The 18,387-nt window shown below is 40.5% G+C and overlaps 2 protein-coding genes across 2 annotated transcripts; one reads left to right on the top strand and one right to left on the bottom strand.

Annotated features, from left to right (window-relative positions):
• Nucleotides 1-2,107: 2,107 nt before the first annotated feature.
• LOC307076807 (claudin-15-like) lies at nucleotides 2,108-10,314 on the top strand (the record flags this gene model as incomplete). Its single annotated transcript, XM_079737959.1, has 5 exons — nucleotides 2,108-2,330; nucleotides 7,987-8,151; nucleotides 8,770-8,851; nucleotides 8,980-9,090; nucleotides 9,213-10,314. The coding sequence occupies 5 exons, from the start codon at nucleotides 2,108-2,110 to the stop codon at nucleotides 9,313-9,315; spliced, it is 684 nt and encodes a 227-aa protein (XP_079594085.1). The 3' UTR covers nucleotides 9,316-10,314.
• Nucleotides 10,315-10,588: 274 nt separating this feature from the next.
• LOC307076808 (thialysine N-epsilon-acetyltransferase-like) lies at nucleotides 10,589-17,965 on the bottom strand. Its single transcript, XM_079737960.1, has 6 exons — nucleotides 17,832-17,965; nucleotides 17,636-17,687; nucleotides 16,900-16,983; nucleotides 16,239-16,340; nucleotides 16,041-16,081; nucleotides 10,589-15,503 (listed from the first exon to the last, which is right to left on the bottom strand). The coding sequence occupies exons 1-6, from the start codon at nucleotides 17,892-17,894 to the stop codon at nucleotides 15,324-15,326; spliced, it is 522 nt and encodes a 173-aa protein (XP_079594086.1). The 5' UTR covers nucleotides 17,895-17,965; the 3' UTR covers nucleotides 10,589-15,323.
• Between the last annotated feature and the right edge of the window lie 422 nt (nucleotides 17,966-18,387).

Below are 18,387 nucleotides of genomic sequence, written 5' to 3'. Positions count from 1 at the left end.
TTTTGATACCACATTGATAAATACTTAGTCAATAACGTTCCGAGGGTGTGCATCATTTTTCCATAGCGGGATGACTCTGCCTTTTATAAGTCACTGCCATACAAATACAACGTTAATAACGGTGAAATACAACTTTCGACCAGATTTTTCAATGACAAAACAAACAAATCTATCTAAAACAAAATGGCCTCTGATTACTTATAAACAGGGTTTATATCTTTGCTATGCTCCAAATTCAGTTTGGATGTTTATTTTATGGACCTATGGATTCTTTCCTGTGTTTGGTGGGGGGGTACGATGGAAACACAAACCTTGAAATAAAATCAACTCTGGGCAAAATTCACCCAAAAAAAGTAAAAATTCTTCTCATTTCAATTGACTAAAAAATGCTGTAACATAAGTAAAACAAGGCTTTCTGAAAACAACGCTATTCTATTACACTTAGAAGGGCGACATCGAACAGCATTATTTTCCTCGTTGAACATTTGCAGTGAGCTGAAGAGGTGGCAGTGAGTAGGTACCAGTGGACCATATCCAAACGATCCTGGGTTCGATCAAGACTGGCGTTATTATCTGATACATTTGATACTAAATTGTTGCCAAATAAACTTTAATCGTATCACGTTTATGATTTTGTATAATTCTAACTTTAGATTTGCAAGTCGAAGATCGAATCAGGAGATATAGTATGTTTGATTTTAATTGGCACTTTAAACTTTGTTACTGTCCCTTTAAGAAAAAGCCAGGTCAATGGGGACACGCTCAAAAAGATAGATAAATTGACCGAGGTAAGGGAAATAAAACATTAACAGCGTCAAGAACAAAGCGGAATATCGGTTTTGTACGCCGCAGAACTTTGTACTGGACTTGTGATAGCTCACAGGCAATACTAAACTTGCATTTGATAAGATATTAACTGGAATATGCCAGGTTTAAAAAAAAAACCTGTAATAACCATCAAACTACTTCTATGAAGAGGATATTTCCTAATGAACGCATCTGCTAACTTTAAGAACGTCAGTTGATGCGTACTATGCCAGGCATGGGTGCCTGAAGTATGGCTTCTAAAGGAAGACATTTGCAACAGGGATTTAAACAGACCAGAACTATTTCTTAGTTGAGTATCGCTGAGGTGTTTCAGAGACAGTTGTTCATGTTATGAACAACTTAATCTTGTTATGAAAAGAAAACTCTTGATTTGAAAAGCATTCCTTAATTAAGCCTACCAATACAAATATTACATTATGCCCTCAGAGGGGGGTGATTTAAACAAAATAATTGTTTCCCTTCAAACCTGTTAATGCTTAACCACTGCGGCTATAGACACTTTCGATAAATCACACACAAAACGCTTTTTATATGGTCAGCTTTCCAATGTTTACTCTGACCGCAATTCGGTATTTCTTCAGGAGTAATAACTTATGACACTGGGAGTGACTTACCTGAAATAAAAGCTACCCATTCTTGAAGAGAAGCTGCAGCCTTTTGTTATAGCAGCAAGGTAAACCCTGCATTATGCTGCGTCATCCCTTTCCCATAGGATATCTATATACACACACACAGACACACACATTTATCAAATATATATATATATATTATATACATATGATCTATTTTATCTATGTACGCGTGTGTATATATACATATGTGAGGTGGCTGACAATGATATATATGAGGGTTCAATTACCATCAAAACAAATCAAAGACCAGATAACATTGACAGGAATCATATGAATCTGCTGGTCACCAGAGGGAATAATACGTGCCAAAGGTACATATTGTAGATAACTCATTCAATGCCCATCCGACATTAGGCCGTTGCAAACGTCACGAACCACTAGGAATGAACAGCGCATGCAGAGCAGGTATACTTACATTTCATGGTAACTTGCCAGTTATATGAAAGGCCATCTACTTTGGGCGGGTTTGGCTTACTTGCAGATAGGATGTGTGGCCTACAAATTAACTGTTGAATATAGCTCAGGTGGAGTTCATTGCTAAAAGGTCCAGGGGTTACTCCTACTTATAAAATATATCTGATATCAAAGACACGTATCAAGCTCCTCGCAGATGCAATATTTAATAGTATTTGCTAATAATTAATATTATGGAGACGATTGAGATAGTGCAGGTAATTGGACTTTTCCTAGGTTTTGGAGGATGGATAGCTATCATGGTGTCACTGCAGGACCAGTATTGGAAGGAATCGACGACGGAGGGGAGTGTGATCACCACATCCACCATTTATGAGAACCTATGGATGTCTTGTGCAAGCGACTCCACTGGGATCTATAACTGCCGGGATTTCCCCTCTCTTTTTGCACTTCCAGGTAAGACGCAGAGCCGCAGAACTTCTATTACGACTGAAATGTATGCATTATGTGTGAGGGTGGAACAAGAAAACAAACCCATGCTTAACTATTTTAATAAAAAGGTATTTAAAAAAAATCCCTAGGTTGGTGTTTTTTATAGACATAGACAGACCCATATGCTTTACATTGATTAGGGATTATTTTATATGATTAGGTAATAAGGCAAAGGTGCTTGGCAAAATAGCTGAGTTTGCAGTTTTTAAATGCAATTTATTTTCTTATCTTTAAGTCCCTGTTCAAAAATGATTACTTTGAGTATTAACGAGAGTACTGCTTTGATGATATTTAATAGTCAACATAATATTTTGGTATCTATTTTGTTTTGATTTCTAACAGGCTGTATCTCGTCCAATACCAAAACTGACCTACATATCCAACTGTTTTTCAATGATTCACTTGGTTTATATTTGTGAAATATATACTTGTTTAATAAAACATCTTTAGGGACAAACTATTGTAAAAAAAAATAGTGGGTGGTTAATCATCAAAAACCCATAAACTTGACACTTTGTTGACTTTGACTCCGCTTAGACAAAACTATTGTTTGTCAAACTGCAAAATCCTCAATGCCAACAATACTATCCTGACGTCAGTGACATAATGGGTTTAGCCATCAAACCAAGACACAGCTTTGGTCCTAAATGCCGTCATTGATGGATTTTTAAGGTTGGCTGAGGCATCAGAAGTGCCGTACCTGCTATTCTGTACAAACTATTCCGGTTCCAGTCTCTATCATGTAGTAGTAAAGCTTTTGCTATAAGTCACCAACACTGACACAATGATGCCTCGTATTTAGTTGAGGGGTAAGAAGGAAAGTTGATTCCTCCCTAAGAATGAGTTAATAGTCACTTGCCGTCTATCTGTCATGTAATGTAATTCTTCATATGCTTTAATAGTTTTTTCATCATTTTTGAATACAGAAAAATTACACGAAACCATCACTTTGGGGCTGCAACTGGCGTAGAAGATGATGAATTATTATACTCCTAAATAGTCAAATAAGAATACAGAGTTAATTCCTTTGTCATTATTAGTCAGTAGTCACTTGCTGTGTCTATCTGCTCTGACTGGCCTGTGATGTAATTATTCCCAAATTAATTTCAGCTTTAATTATTTTTTCTAAATTGTTGACTAAATTACAAGATACATTCACCTGTATGTAACAAAGGCTTGAACTAACGTGAACAATGAATACTGATACTTCTAAAAAGTTTATGGTAAAGAACTATTCTAAATCAAAACATTGCCATTACATATAGATATGATTTTTAATTTGGAATTTGAACAGTGCATATAAAATTATTTTATTGAATTAAATAGACAATTTATAATAGATTCTTAAGGGTTCTTACACCTGTCGTCATTGACATTAGTCATTAAAAGACGTCACATTTCCAGAGCCACCACTAGTCGACGCAATGACCCAAGTGTTACGAGGTGGTTTTTCTGCTCACTCATTATGCTAAATCTGGGAGGTCTTGCTGAATGGCATCGCTGGGTCTAGGTTCAATGCCCTCTGTAATCCTTAAACCCACTCATCCTCCCCCAAGTGATTAAACAACGTCCAAGCGTTTCTTTATTGACGCACTCCAAACTTCAGAGGGGAGACTGTCATGGGGTAACACATCGCTGGGGTTGATTGAGGCACGTGGCAGGTCTGAGCGATGGGCCTCTTGGTCGTTCCCTGGATAAACAGATGACTCAATTTGTAAACCTCTAAACAAAAGAGGGTACAAAAAGTAATGAGAGCCCTTGGAGATTAATAATTTATAATAGCTGGACTACCTCGGCATTTAAGGGGAGACTATGGGTTTATTCCTTTGTCAGTTTTAGTTAGTTGTCATTTGCCCTGACTGTCTGTTTGGCATGAAATGTGATTATTTATAAGATAATTTCAGTTTTAATTATATATTCTAATTTGTTTACTCGATTAAAAGATACATTCACTAGGGCTTCAACTAACATAGACTACAAATGATTCTACTTCTAAATAGTTGATAACTAATTATCCTAAATTACAATAAAACACTTGCATTAAATATAGATATGGTATAACATATGGATTTTGAACAATTAAATACACAATTAATAATACATTCATTCATAAGGATATGACTAACGTCATAATCTGTACCGATAGGAAGAAGTTACATTTCCAGAGCCCCCACTATTCGACGCAATGACCCAAGGGCTACGAGGTGGCCTGCGTCTTTACTCACTCACGATGCTACATCTGGGAGGTCTTGCTGAATGGCATGGCTGGGTCTAGGTTGAACGCCCTTTCTAATCCTTAAACTCCCAAGTGCCATGCTCATGGGCAACATCACTCACTCACTCATCACACACAAAAAACGCTGATCTGCGATACAGAACGTGATTTACAAGATCTTTCCATGTGACCCCCCCTCTTTTGTGACCTCCACTGGCTCCATGTAGTAGCTTGCATCAGATTTATGACAAGGGTACTGGCCTACAAGGCGGTCAACAGAGCTGCCCCTGCCTACCGCAGGTCAGTCTGCACACCCCAGCTCAAGCGCTCCGCTCAACTACCTCAGCTGGACACCTGGCACCGCCATCGCTAACAAAGTCACAACAAAGTCACAACTCTTCTCTGTTTTGGCATTGCACGTGTTCACTTATTCCCCCCTCCTCGCTTAGTCTCCTAAAAACATCCTTCTTACCCACTTATTGTATGTTGTACATCGTAGCACTTACAAATATAATTTAGCATGGTGTAGCCTCTTAGGCTGAGTCTCTTTGTTTTATACAGGGAACGGGTTAACCTCGTAATTGTTAGTGTTTGGCACTTATTCTATGAACATCCTTATTGTACCAAAGGTATACTTTTGTTTCTCTTTTCTTCTGACAAATGTACTTATTTTAAGTCGCTTTGGATAAAAAAGTCTACTAAATGCCCTAAATGTAAATGCAAATCGAACAACTTCCAAACGTTGATGCTTTTATTGATGCACTCCAAACTTCAAGGTAACTGTCATGGGGTAACACATCGCTGGGGTTAATTGAGGCGCGTGGCAGGTTTGAGCGATAGGCCTCTTTGTCGTTCCCTGGATAAACACCCAAGTTCTCTTTGTAAACCTCCAGAAACGCTGTCAACAAAAGAGGGTACAAAAAGTAATGAGAGCCCTTGGGAGATTAATCATTAATAATGCTTTTATTACCTCAGCATTTCGACGCATGTGTTGCGCAGTGGTAGTTTCACTGAGGGTGTCAGCCAACGACAAAAAAAAATCTCCACACTTGTGTACACAAAGGTCTTGGGGAAGTAACACTATTTTCTTTTACGTTTTAGAGGTTCGCGCTGAACCACCACAACGGACAGCTCCACACAGGTTTTGAAGTAACAAAAAAGCAGGAGAATGAATGCGATAGTGGAAGGTTTTGCGCTGTTCTTGGGATTCATTGGCTGGTTGATGGTCGGCGTTGCGCTCCCTAACCGAAACTGGAAAGTCTCCTCTGTGGACGGAAACGTTATCACCACGTCCACCATCTATGAGAACCTCTGGATGTCCTGCGCCACTGACTCCACAGGGGTCCACAATTGTCGCGACTTTCCTTCGTTGCTTGCCCTTAACGGTACGTGACCTTCGGCGCATCAAATGACATTGTTTTTGAAACGCATAGATAACCTCGGCTCGGCAGGTGGAAATCTATTCTATTCTAATCTATAGTTATCCTAGAAAAATATTGTTTTAAATACATCTAGCCTACTGTGTAAAATAGCGTATTACAACATGGACTTATTAAATTCAATTTTATTTCATTTATATAGGCCTTAATCACCGGTACAGTCTCAAAAGGCTTAATAGGCCATATATTTAGGACATTTATTCTAAGAAAACTCACCTTACGATGAGGTTAAAGAGATATTGCAAAGAGACAGTTTAGGGGACCATCTCACTAACTGTACGATGAGAGACGCCCTCACCAGCCTCAGATAATCTCTGGTGGATCTGATAAGATAGAGAGATAGGAGGATAGTAGGGCTGAAACCAATCAAACAATAAAATCCATTCAGTGCAAACTGATAATAAGGGATGCCTGACTTTATGCATGGGGTGTGACCATGTTACTGGGGAAACTGTGGTGTTTACCCACATCTTCAAGACCAGTGTTTGTTTTTTTCATGAATAAAGACAGCCCAAATCGTATTACATTTATGACTTTATGTGGGCACTCATTTCCTAGTCACATGCTATTTTACAAGTAGCTTGTCTCCGCCCTCCCCCAAGCCCTTTGGTTAGTTAATAGTGAGTGCCAAATCGATCTTCCTGTATCGTAAAAATGGTTTCATGATGTGATTAGGTTGTGGCAGAGAAGCTAGATCAGGATTGTTCTCTGATTTCAACATTTCAATGTCTTGCATTTAGGCCTGCCTTCATACGCAAATATAACTACAATTGTATCATTTCAATCAACTTGAACAAGTTAAAATCCTGACAGACAATTCTAAGATCCTTAGATTGTCCATTAATGCCAAAAAAGCAGAAAACATAATTCAGTGTTGTTAAATGCAGTTCAGCATTAAAGGATCTGTAGGTATGACTTAAGAGCTATTATTTAGGTAGAACTTTATAAAAATGGCATAGCCGTCAGTCAGTGAGTTTAATCTCCTGTGATGTTTGTTTTGAGTTGACTGTGCCTGCCTCTGTGATGAAAAGTTTGATTTCAGCGCGCTCCCGTGTCATTTTTGGCCAATCAGGGCAACTTTTCCCTGATTGGTACGGATAAATCATTTAGCCTGACACTTCTCCATGGTGGAGAACTGTTGGGTAGGTGGGAACTTCTTGTTGGTTAAATCTCTTTTGTTCTTTACCGCTCTCTCTCTTTACAACTACATAATCATATCTACAGCGACCTTGTATGATGATAGGGATGTACACATCACTTTGTTTTCATTGTTAAACAAGTCATAAATAGTAATTTATAATTAATTCAGCTGGACTGGGTAGCACCAGCTAGTCTGTTTGTTATTTCCTTTCTAAGTCCTTAGTAACCGCTAGTTGTTTTCGAAGAAGCAGTTTACACAATTTGGTTGCACCACTAATATGCACGTCATAACTAGAAACAACTTAGTAATGTGTAAGTTGAATTCAAGCAGTTTGTTGTCACTTCAAAGTGACAACACCCAAGATGTAACGGATCAACAACAAGCTACAATGTTAACCAGGAAGTGCTTGAGAAGTCTGGAGAGAAAAATCGATGTGCATGGCCCATTCAGAATTAACCACGTTTGCTTGTACTCGTGTACTCTAGTATAGCCTTGTGTTGTAATAGAAAACGAGTAAAACAGCTAAACCGGCACATTACCCTGTGTAAAACAGGCGATCGCTGCTGGGCTCTGCACTTTGCACCCAGAGGGCCCCCAAAATTGTATGCATACATAAAATTAAAAAAACCGTTGATTTTTTGTCACGATCTGCCAGCATATACACCATTCACACCTGTCTCGGGTCGGGTGTAAACAGGAAGCTTCCACTAAGCGCGATTGTAAGACATGTTTGTGGGGCGCAACCCATTTTTATTTAATAATGCGTCTCATCAGGCACTAGTCTGAACTCACACCAAGCGGGCACCTGATTCTCTCTTCTAACAGGATACATACAGGCGTCCCGGGCGCTGATGATCGCGGCCATCGTCTTCGGGACGTTCGGCCTGGTGGCCTCGCTTGCAGGAATAAAGTGTACCAAAATAGGAGGGGACAACTACGCCCTCAAAGGACGCATCGCTGCCATCGGCGGCGTCTTCTTCATCCTACAAGGTATTGTAATGGAGGCGACTACACTTAGCCTTACTCCACGAAGCATTCCCATGCTCGATGACTAGGCTCTCTGGAGCATTGGTTCTCAAACGGTGGTACGCGTACCACTGGTGGTAGGCATGCGCTATTTAATGAGGTATCTCAAAAAAAAAAAAAATTATATAATTATTTAAAAACATAATATCAAAATACTAGCAAGAATGGAAATACATTAAACATGAGATAATTCAAATGGGGTTTAAAATGAACTGTGCTTTGCTGAATAGGGCAGGCCTGTATTTTGTTATACTGTATGGCATCGGTTATTATGGTGGTACTCGGGGAGACAAATATTTTCTGAGGTGGTACGCGCTATAACAAGTTTGAGAACCAGACTCTCTCATCAGCCTTGCAAAACACGGAGAGAGAAACAATATTTCTTCTCAGGGGCGTACTCACACACAGATGTTATTAGCCCAAGTGCCACCCCTACTAAATTGGTCAGGACACAATACTCTGTTGTTGTTGTTCAAAGGTCAAGAGGATGTCATGCTAGCATGAGATGAAGGCCTTGCTCAGGGAGCTGTACCTGCCACTTCTGCACATAAATGACAGATTCTGCCTAACTGTTACCTACAGGACTATGTACCATGATCGCGATTTCCTGGTATGCAGCCAACATAACACAGCAGTTCTTTGACGAGTTCTACCCAGGAACAAAGTAAGTTCACAAAGTAACAGCAAACTAATGCAATCCAATAAAGAAATACTCAATACTGCCTGAGTGTTATAACCTGTATTATTATACATATCAAAGCCTAAACATTAACCAACAGTCTCCGTGTCCAGGTATGAGATCGGAGAAGGCCTTTACATCGGCTGGTCATCAGGCATACTGGCCCTCTGTGGGGGGGGATGTTTAATGTGCTCTTGCAAACTCGACACGCCCGAGGAAAAAAGGTAGAAATCGCACGACTCTCCCTTTCTCTCTCCCTCCCTCCAGTGGAGTCCGATACACTGAGGCTCATAATTTTGATGTCACGTTTTTGCCCTACCTGACGGGTGCGTTTGTTTTGCATCAGAGCGTACATCTACCAGCCGCCTTCCGGGGGGAACCCCCGCTCTGCTGTCGGGTCCCCACAGCACGCCCCCGCGAGTAACTACGGACGCAACGCTTATGTCTGAGTGGTCAAGAGACGAGGAGGAGCTGAACCCGTGTTGTTTGTTTGTTGGCTGATCAGGGATATACCAACATGTTTAATTAATCCACAGGGTTGGTCCTTTATTGTTTATTGTGGATTCAGGTGAAGCGCTAGCAACATAACGACTGTTCTACTGTTCTCTGTTCTGTTGACTATTATTCCTATCAACAGTCATTGATCTACACTTTTTTCATTGATCTACACGCTCTTGCCACTTGTAAACCTTGGCTATTTGCTAATAAAGCGAGGATACTGCTTCATATGTAGTCCCAGTTTGATAACGCAAACCCGGACCCATGACGTCAATGGTCCGAAACTATTTTCCATTTTTTTTGTGGGAATATTGGGGAATCTGGGATTCCCGCAGCACACTGTATGAAGCAGTACTCTCTGCTATTAGAAAATAGCAGAGCAGGACAGTTCGCCTCTAGGCTGGACATGATGTGTGTTGGGAGAAGTTTTGTCACACTCCAATAGGTACATTTGAACCACTTCAAAAGGTATTCTGTCCTTAATGTCATTAACGGATTCTGAATGAGAACCACTGCAACCGTTTGTGATATTCCAACTGAGAGAGATCTATAGGTTAGCCAGACAACATAGCATTTGTCAGCTTCATGCATCCGGGATACCACCCAACGAAAGGGGTTGGACCCATGCATCCACCAGGTGGACCGTAACACTGGCTGGGACTTGCCCCAAACCATCCTAGGTTTCGCAATGAAGGTTCCCCTAAAAGTAAATTTTAGAGGACTGGCCATCAACTTAATATTCTTCTGGTCTTTGAAATTGATGCGCTAAATTCTATATTATGGTTGTCTAGCTTCCATGAAGCCATAATACAAAAAAGATGAGAATACATGATACATAGCTGGCTGCACGTCTCTTAACTGCTGTTGACTCCCGGTGCAGCAGAGAGGAGCAGGTTTTGAATTTTAAAAATGTTTCATGCAAGGAGAGATGTGTGTGTTTTCTTAAATCAGCTCTTTCACTAGGAATAAAAAGGTATATTAAGTTTATATTGCAGTGGTTCCTCATGGGAGTCCACTTTGTATTAAATCTGTACTGAAGCCAAAACGTGTACAATTTGCTGTTTTTTTTTTTTTTTTACAGTTGTAGAAGTTTTTTATAGGGTCAGAAGAAATCAAATACAAATAAAAAATGATATATCTGGTTTGTTTGAAATTATTCAGAAACAAAACGTGATTTATTGACACATTATAGTATGGCTTAATCAACATGAATCCTTTGCACATTTTACACATATTTGGAAGCACAAACCATTTAACATCATTAAATAAATGAATTACTGAATAATCCTTTGATTTGTAAACAAGGCATAAATAACCAGCCATGGGATGAGTAACGATGAGTTATATTTGTTGATAAAAGGAAACAGATTGACGAAACAGACATTAAATCAAAAATTAGATAGACATTAAAACTGTCAGTTACAGTACTGATTATGCCAAGGACCGATGATTCACAGATCTTTATTATTTTTCCAGATACGCCATGAAATTGCTCCAAACTCCCTGACCCTCGAAACCAGTGGGATTACGACCCTCGTGTAATGATTGACGAAGACGATTAACTTGCTGGCATGCTCCACCGCCATTAGGCATTGATTTACTAACTGGCTGTCTTGTGTAGTAAACTAGCACATGCCAGTTTAAAGTACCTCATACGTCAATAACTCTCAAGATTCCTTGTACACTCACACTCTCACATTCACACACTTACTCTCACACGATTCGATAGTATTGCAATACTTGGCCCACGATTCAATATATTTTGGAATTCGATTCTGCGATATATTGCGATTCAGTAGGCCATCGCCTCAGGGATTTTCTTAGCGCTTTCAGAGTTTAGAGTTGACTTTATCATTTTCGTTTGGTCCAAGGTGCGTTGATTTGGGGATAGGACAACTACTTTGGGTCATTTCACCTCTTCAGAGGCCGCTAACTCCAGATGGTACCTTGTGAAATGGGCTCTCAAGTTGGTCTTATTCCCACAGAGCTTAAAGGTGACATATTATAACACCAGGTGTAAGTGTGATTAGCCGTTACAAGCCGTTTTGAAAATCTGCCTCTTCTGACATCACAAGTGGGCCTGTCCACCTAGATGTGTGCTGGACAGATCAGTCTACCAGCCTAAACAGTGGACTGTTGCAAACATTGCTTATCTATCCATCCTACATCTAGGTGGACACCCCCACTTGTGATGTCAGAAGAGGAAGATTTTCAAAACGACTTGTAACGGCTAATCACAAACCTGGTGGTATAATGGGTCACCTTTATTTTCATGTGGCATTCTTCAAGGTCTTTACTATTTTCTTTTTGATGAAAACCTAAATTTACCCACTCTTTTGATTTGCAACATGCGGCAAATTGTGGATGTAAAACTCAAATGTCAATTATCAGAGTAAACAAAATGAAAAAATTAATAATAATAATAATAATAAATACTGCAATACTTTGTGCTACTGTATTGATATAATTGCGTGCGTAAAATACCGCGCTACTGAACAGAATCGATTATTCCCCCACCACTTACTCTCACAGTCTCACACTCAGTGAGTGAGTGAGTGAGTGAGAATACTCCCTCTGTGGACTGTGCGATTTTTCTCTCGGTGGGAAACATTCATTTCTTATGCATATACATTTTGATTTATCTTGATTCAGCCAATCCAGACCTCTGCTGAGATCTGAACCTGGGAATGCACAGGAGAGGCATTAACTGGAAGAGCGGGAACATCACTTCAGTGTGTAAACGCTAGTAAAGAAACCTTGACAACACTACATTAACATCTAGCAGCCGCCGCTGTAGCGAGGCAACACACCACGTTGATTTTTTTAAGGACATGACAAAGAAAGGGTCAAAGGATCATGGAATGGCTCAATTGTGTTGTATAAAAAGGGGTGGGAATAAAAATACAACAATTAACACAATTAAGGCTTGGGTGGTATGAAAGTATTAAAGGGATACCAGGGTATTGAATAATATCAAAAGTATGATTCTCAATACCATCAAGAATACGAACGCGCCAACCCTTTCCTGAGGGTCCAGGTTCTGTGAGCCAATCGGGGGTTGAGCCTGACCTCTCTTCTGACGCCCCAGTACTGTGAGCCAATCGGGGGTTGAGCCTGACCTCCCTTCTGACGCCCCAGTACTGTGAGCCAATCGGGGGTTGAGCCTGACCTCTCTTCTGACGCCCCAGTACTGTGAGCCAATCGGGGGTTGAGCCTGACCTCTCTTCTGACGCCCCAGTACTGTGAGCCAATCGGGGGTTGGTAGCAAAAATATATATTATTCGTTATCCCAAAATATTCGTTAGTGAGAAAGGTATTCTAATCTCAGTATACACACAAACCTCATATGAATACTGAGACATTTTTTCAAACCAAATATCTCAGTATTCAGATATTTGGTTTGTTTTGATAAACAATGCAAAAATATGAATTGTTTAACATCTATGCATATTAGGGGACTGCAGGGAAGAAGGCTGGGTCACATTTCGTCTGAATATCCCAGTGATGAAAAATTATGGAAGGGCCCTAGACGTTTTCACGTCAACGCTTCAGGTGGGGTAATGGCAGCCATCGTCAGGAGGGCCAAATTTGGGCTGACCGAAACATAATTGGTTGGTTTTGGATATTCAAACATTATTTGAACATTCCATTCCAGTCAGATGCTGTGTGAAGGACTGGCAACTGAAGCTCTGCCGAAAAGAAGTGGGACTCTGACCGAGGAGCGGATCTGAAAGACACTGACGTGATCTTGTTGTTTTGCTATTTTACCTTATTAGAAAGACATTTGTTTAACCAATTCATTCCACTTCATACAAACAAATATAATCATTTGATAAAAACTTGATTCTGCAGCAGTCTCCTCTTGCTACGTTTAAAGGCAGTAAATTATTCTCACTATGAATGGACTTTCTGTTTTTTCTTTACCGTATATATATTTGGATAATTGTTTGGAAACCTTACGAATAACCAAAGCTTGAAATCCTGTAATCGGGCTGACACCAGTTGGTAGAAGAGACCTGAAGCATGGAGTTTGTCACCTCCTTTTCTAGTGTACTGCAATTTTGAACTCACATTACATTTTGTCGTCTGTTGTTTTAATGTTATGATGAATGTATGTATTTTTAGTTTATTTGTGGGTCCTGTATTGATGTCCTGTTTTTGATGTCCTGTCCTTGGCCCCGTTTCCCGAAAGCATCGTTAGCCTTGGTGGATCATGAAGTGTGTCGTACGAGCATCGTACAGTTTTCACACCGTTTCCCGAAAGCATCGTTGGTAACGAACGTCGTGATGACGCTCGTAGCTAACGAGGACTCCAGGGGTACTCGTAGGGTGCTAAGAGCATCGTTAGCCTACTATAGCCTCAGTGGCGTCACCAGGGGACATTCCGTGTATTGGATGCATTTTATTAAAACACATCCAATACCACGGAATGCCCAGCTGGCGCAATTTCGAGCAGCACTTGCTGTCTCCCTCTGATTTTAATTCAACCATCGTGGTTAAAATGTCCTCATATTGATCAATGACAGAAGACATAGGCTACTGTAGACATGCATCATGCTGAGACCAGTGGGTGTCAAAATTTTTTTTGTTGTTTTTTGTTGTGATTGCTTGCATTAAGCACTGTAGGCGCTTCGGTGAGGCTGTGATGAAGTTCACCATTTATTGGACCCAGTCTAGACAGTAACGAACATCCCTGACCACAGTTAATCGCGTTTGTAGTCTACACTCAGACGTGAACTCATTATTGCATGCGGGTGTCTTCATTCATAAAAAAATGAAAACATTCGCGAGTATGCAATAATACAAATTATTTTTAAGAGGTCAGAGACTCCGTGCGCAGCCCCGCCTTCCCCAGTGAACCAAGAAAGCCCGCGCCGTGACGAACGGGGGATTTGACCCCCTCGGTTTTACACAGGAAACTTGAGATAAGAAGGTGAAATCACCGGGCATGCCAAGCAGCGACCGAACCGGCTTGGCAGTATAAAAAAGACCCATAGCCTACATCATCCTGCCCAACAATATGGGCAGGATCTAGACCAAGCTCTCCTAATCGGGTCAGCAATAGCCGTGTGTCAATGCCTAGCCTCTGCGTTTGAATGATAATAAATGAATGGAACATTGCATTTTTAATGTCTACAAATATTCTAGACTAGAGAGTGCGCGCCAATCAATGAAACCTTATGCAGAATCAGATAAAGTCGGCTCTCTTTGCTGCACAAAGTATGTTTCAGATATCAGCACATTAAGATAAATGTAGTTGTCACACAAGCTATTTTGGATTTTTGTAATATGGAATTATTTCAGGGGGGGAAATGCCGTGGAAAAATGTATGCACAATGCGTTCAGGATTAGGACTGATATAGCATAGGTCGGCCTAGGCCTAATCAATTGTGTTTTAATATCTTTAGCATTTATATTATTGCAGTCTATTGTTTTCGTAGGCTACTCTGCTGTTGGCCTTAATGGGGAGATATTTTAATCCTTTTTAACCCCATTTTCCTGTGACATTCCTGCGTCTCCCCACCCTACATAGCCCGTTTCAGCACCGTGTCAGTGGACAGTTACAATCCTATGAAGGTTGTGAGTGCAGTGAACGCGCGTTCATGTTAAGAGGAGTTTCTGGAAACGCTCCAAAGAAATTCACGATGGTTCACAAGATCCATCGTGAGAATGATCGTATGAGCGAAGATCCATCGTTATGGGGAAACGAGGCCCTGATGTCTTGTCTGTGATGTTTGTAAATAGAGGTGCTGGGATGCAAGACAAATTTCAGACTTGCTCTGACAATAAAGTATAATCGTATCATTTCGTACATGCCAGGTAGTATGGACAACATTTACAGACGCAAAAAAATAAAGTGTGAAAAACAAGGTAGAAACACAGTCTAGTCGGAGCTGGAAAACGGTGAGCAATTGTAGTGGCGCCATCTAAATTTGTGTCAGGAGTCTAGAACTGATTTCTAGTCTTTGGGGGCTTCTGCGGCCAGTTTATCCAGAGCTTCCCCGTCAAACCTTAAGGCGTGCCAGCCTTCACTCACAGTCAGGTCCCGAGCGCCCTTCTTAATGTAGAAGTCCAGCGACCGGGTGTTCCAGTCCAACACAGACAGCTGAAGCCTAGTACACTGCTTCTCTTTCCCCACCTAGAAACAGAATGTCACAGTGATAAGACACACACACACACACACACACACACACACACACACACACACACACACACACACACACACACACACACACACACACACACACACACACTATTTATTTATTATACAAAGTAAATTCATAAAAAATGCTTAAATCAACCACTGGGAACTGGAAGACAGCAGGTCTCCAATAAGCACTGTAATTTGCCGTTAAACCTCAACGGCCACAGACCTTATATGACATGCTGAACCGTTTTGCCTCAAGGAACCATAAGTACCCTGAAAGTTTTGGAAAAGCTTGAAAATAATCATTTTTATGAACTATAAATCAAAATGACATCAAATGTGGTGCACATGTTCTTTAAAAAGGGCTTGACCAAACAAAAGTAAAGAAAATTCAAAACTAGCTCGATATTGAATATACTGGCAAGTTAATAAGAGATTTACAAGGTTAATTTCTAACATTCAGCCCGACAGCATAATCTTCATAGAATGCCAGATTCATTCTCATTAAAAAAGGAATGGAAGACTCACCTGTGCGACTTTGCTCATTAAACCATTGCCAATGCCTTTTCCTGTAGAGCAATTCAACAAAAATGTTAAAAATTAGATATTCCTTCAGCGAATGTGTGTCATTGTTTTGATTCACATTGGAGTCATTCTATGTGGGTGTGCAATTCTTAACTTAGTCTGTTCTACCTTCTTTGCTTGGACATTAAAAAAAGTGTTTACCTCGGTATTCTGGCATCACATACAGGTCCTCCATAAACACAGTGGGCCCCATCCATGTGCTATAGGTGTAGAAGTAAAGGGTGTACCCAACAACAGTGTATCCTAAGCAGAGAGGGGGCATGTCAGTGACTTAAGAGCAATAGCACTATACTAAAACTCTCCATGTTTACTCAAAGGCTTCAAGACTGCAGGGCAGATTAGTATAGTGGTTAGGGGTTTGGATTTCTGGGTTCCATCCCCATGACCACAGCTTACCTCTAGATTAAATGGTCAGATGCAGTTTATAATACTTTATTACTAAGACATTTAACTGACACATGCTATACATCATTATGAGATATGCTTTGTTTGAGTGGGATCTAGCTTCCATTATTTCTGGTAAGTAAAACTAATAGTTTACTGGAGGCCGGAGAAGCGTAAGGAGTGATAACTCAAGACACCCTTATAGCGGGTCCCATTACACTGACAGTCAGGGGATCTGTTACCTCATGGGGGGGAAGAAGTCACAAACGTATACACACACACAAGCTATCATGAGACACTTTGAATACAAGCGCTCACTCATAGCATGTTTATAATGCATATATAATTTAATCGACAAAGTAAAATGCAGAAAAAAAAAACAATGCAGATGGCGTGATGAAGACCACGTTCTTGTTACCTTGGGATGACTTGTGCTCTTCAGAAACTTCTGCCACTTGACATTCAAAGCGAGGATTGCTGCAGAACCCATCGCGCTCCAACTCTGATTAAACAGAACAAGTGTGTCGCTTCAATGTCCTCCCCGAGGCTAATCAAATGTATATTAACCATGGAAATATTCAAACTACAGACGCTCACACAGCCAGAGGGGGACATCAATAGTATTTAATAAAGATGTGTTTTTGATGGTCCTTGTCTTAAACGCGTGTCGAACTGACCCACAGCCTCCCTATCCACGATGCTATCATGTGCATATATACACACACACACACACACATATATACAGGGTGCGATTTGTGAAAAAACCAGAGGGGGGGATAATTTTGAGAAACATTTTAAAATGTTTCAAAATGAAGACGGACCCTGTGTATTTTGGTTGTTAATTATTACGATGTAATGGTGAAAATACTTTGGGTGGGGGGGATCATTTTTATCCCCACCGAGGATAAAAATAATTCAGCAGAGGGTAGGACGTGTAAACCAGAGGGGGGGATAATCCCCACCATCCCCACCGGCAAATCGCACCCTGCATATATATATATACATATACACACATAAATATACACACACACACACACACACACACACACACACACACACACACACACACACACACACACACACACACACACACACACACACACACACACACACACACACATACATACATACATATATGCGCACACAAACCTCACCTTGGGTGGATATCTTGACCTGATCCTGCATCTTCTCAAACACAGCCAATTCCTCAAATACAAATGGAGAGGACATGTTAGGTGTAACCGTGGTCAAACTTACGGTATCTACCCGTGGTAAACAAGCTTTTATATATGTCATTTCATTATCAAAAAGTGCAGAAAAGAGTAGAACAACCTCCTTCTAATCACTTACTATTATCATCCTTGATATTTCTTTGCAGTCCTCTTGTTTAGCGGCGCGTATTTTAAAATTCATGCTTGAAGTCACTTCGAGAAATCGAGCTTAACGCAAAACTTATTTGGTAGTTGGGAGAGCTATTAAGAGGGTGACGGCTAGCTTAAAACTATGCAATTTCTATTTCTTCTTTTGATTTAAATTGGAAAAACTTTCCCAAAAAGGGTGCATACCGCCTCTTACTGTGTCGGAGTGGATCCATCTGGATTCAGTGTCCTACACGTAGATCCTCCAAATAGACGACACGGTACTTCCCGTCCATTTAGGGCAGCGATTCCCAACCCCCGGTCCCCGGACCGGATCGGATCCGTTAGAACCGGGCCTTGAATTATTTCCGCGAAAAAAGCTAAAAGCTTAAAAAAAAAGTCTAAGCGACCTTTCTTGTGTTTCTCTTATACAGTTATTATTTTATATGATTGCATTGTTGAATGCGGCCTGAGACTCAAGCATTGCATTGCTGTTGCTTTAGCTGTTGTGATTATGACAAATAAACCATCTTGAAAAACAGCCACAT

Source organism: Pollachius pollachius (assembly GCF_949987615.1).
Source record: "Pollachius pollachius genome assembly, chromosome: 6".
In the NCBI taxonomy this organism is placed as follows: domain Eukaryota; kingdom Metazoa; phylum Chordata; class Actinopteri; order Gadiformes; family Gadidae; genus Pollachius; species Pollachius pollachius.
This window is presented reverse-complemented; position numbering and strand designations above follow the sequence as displayed.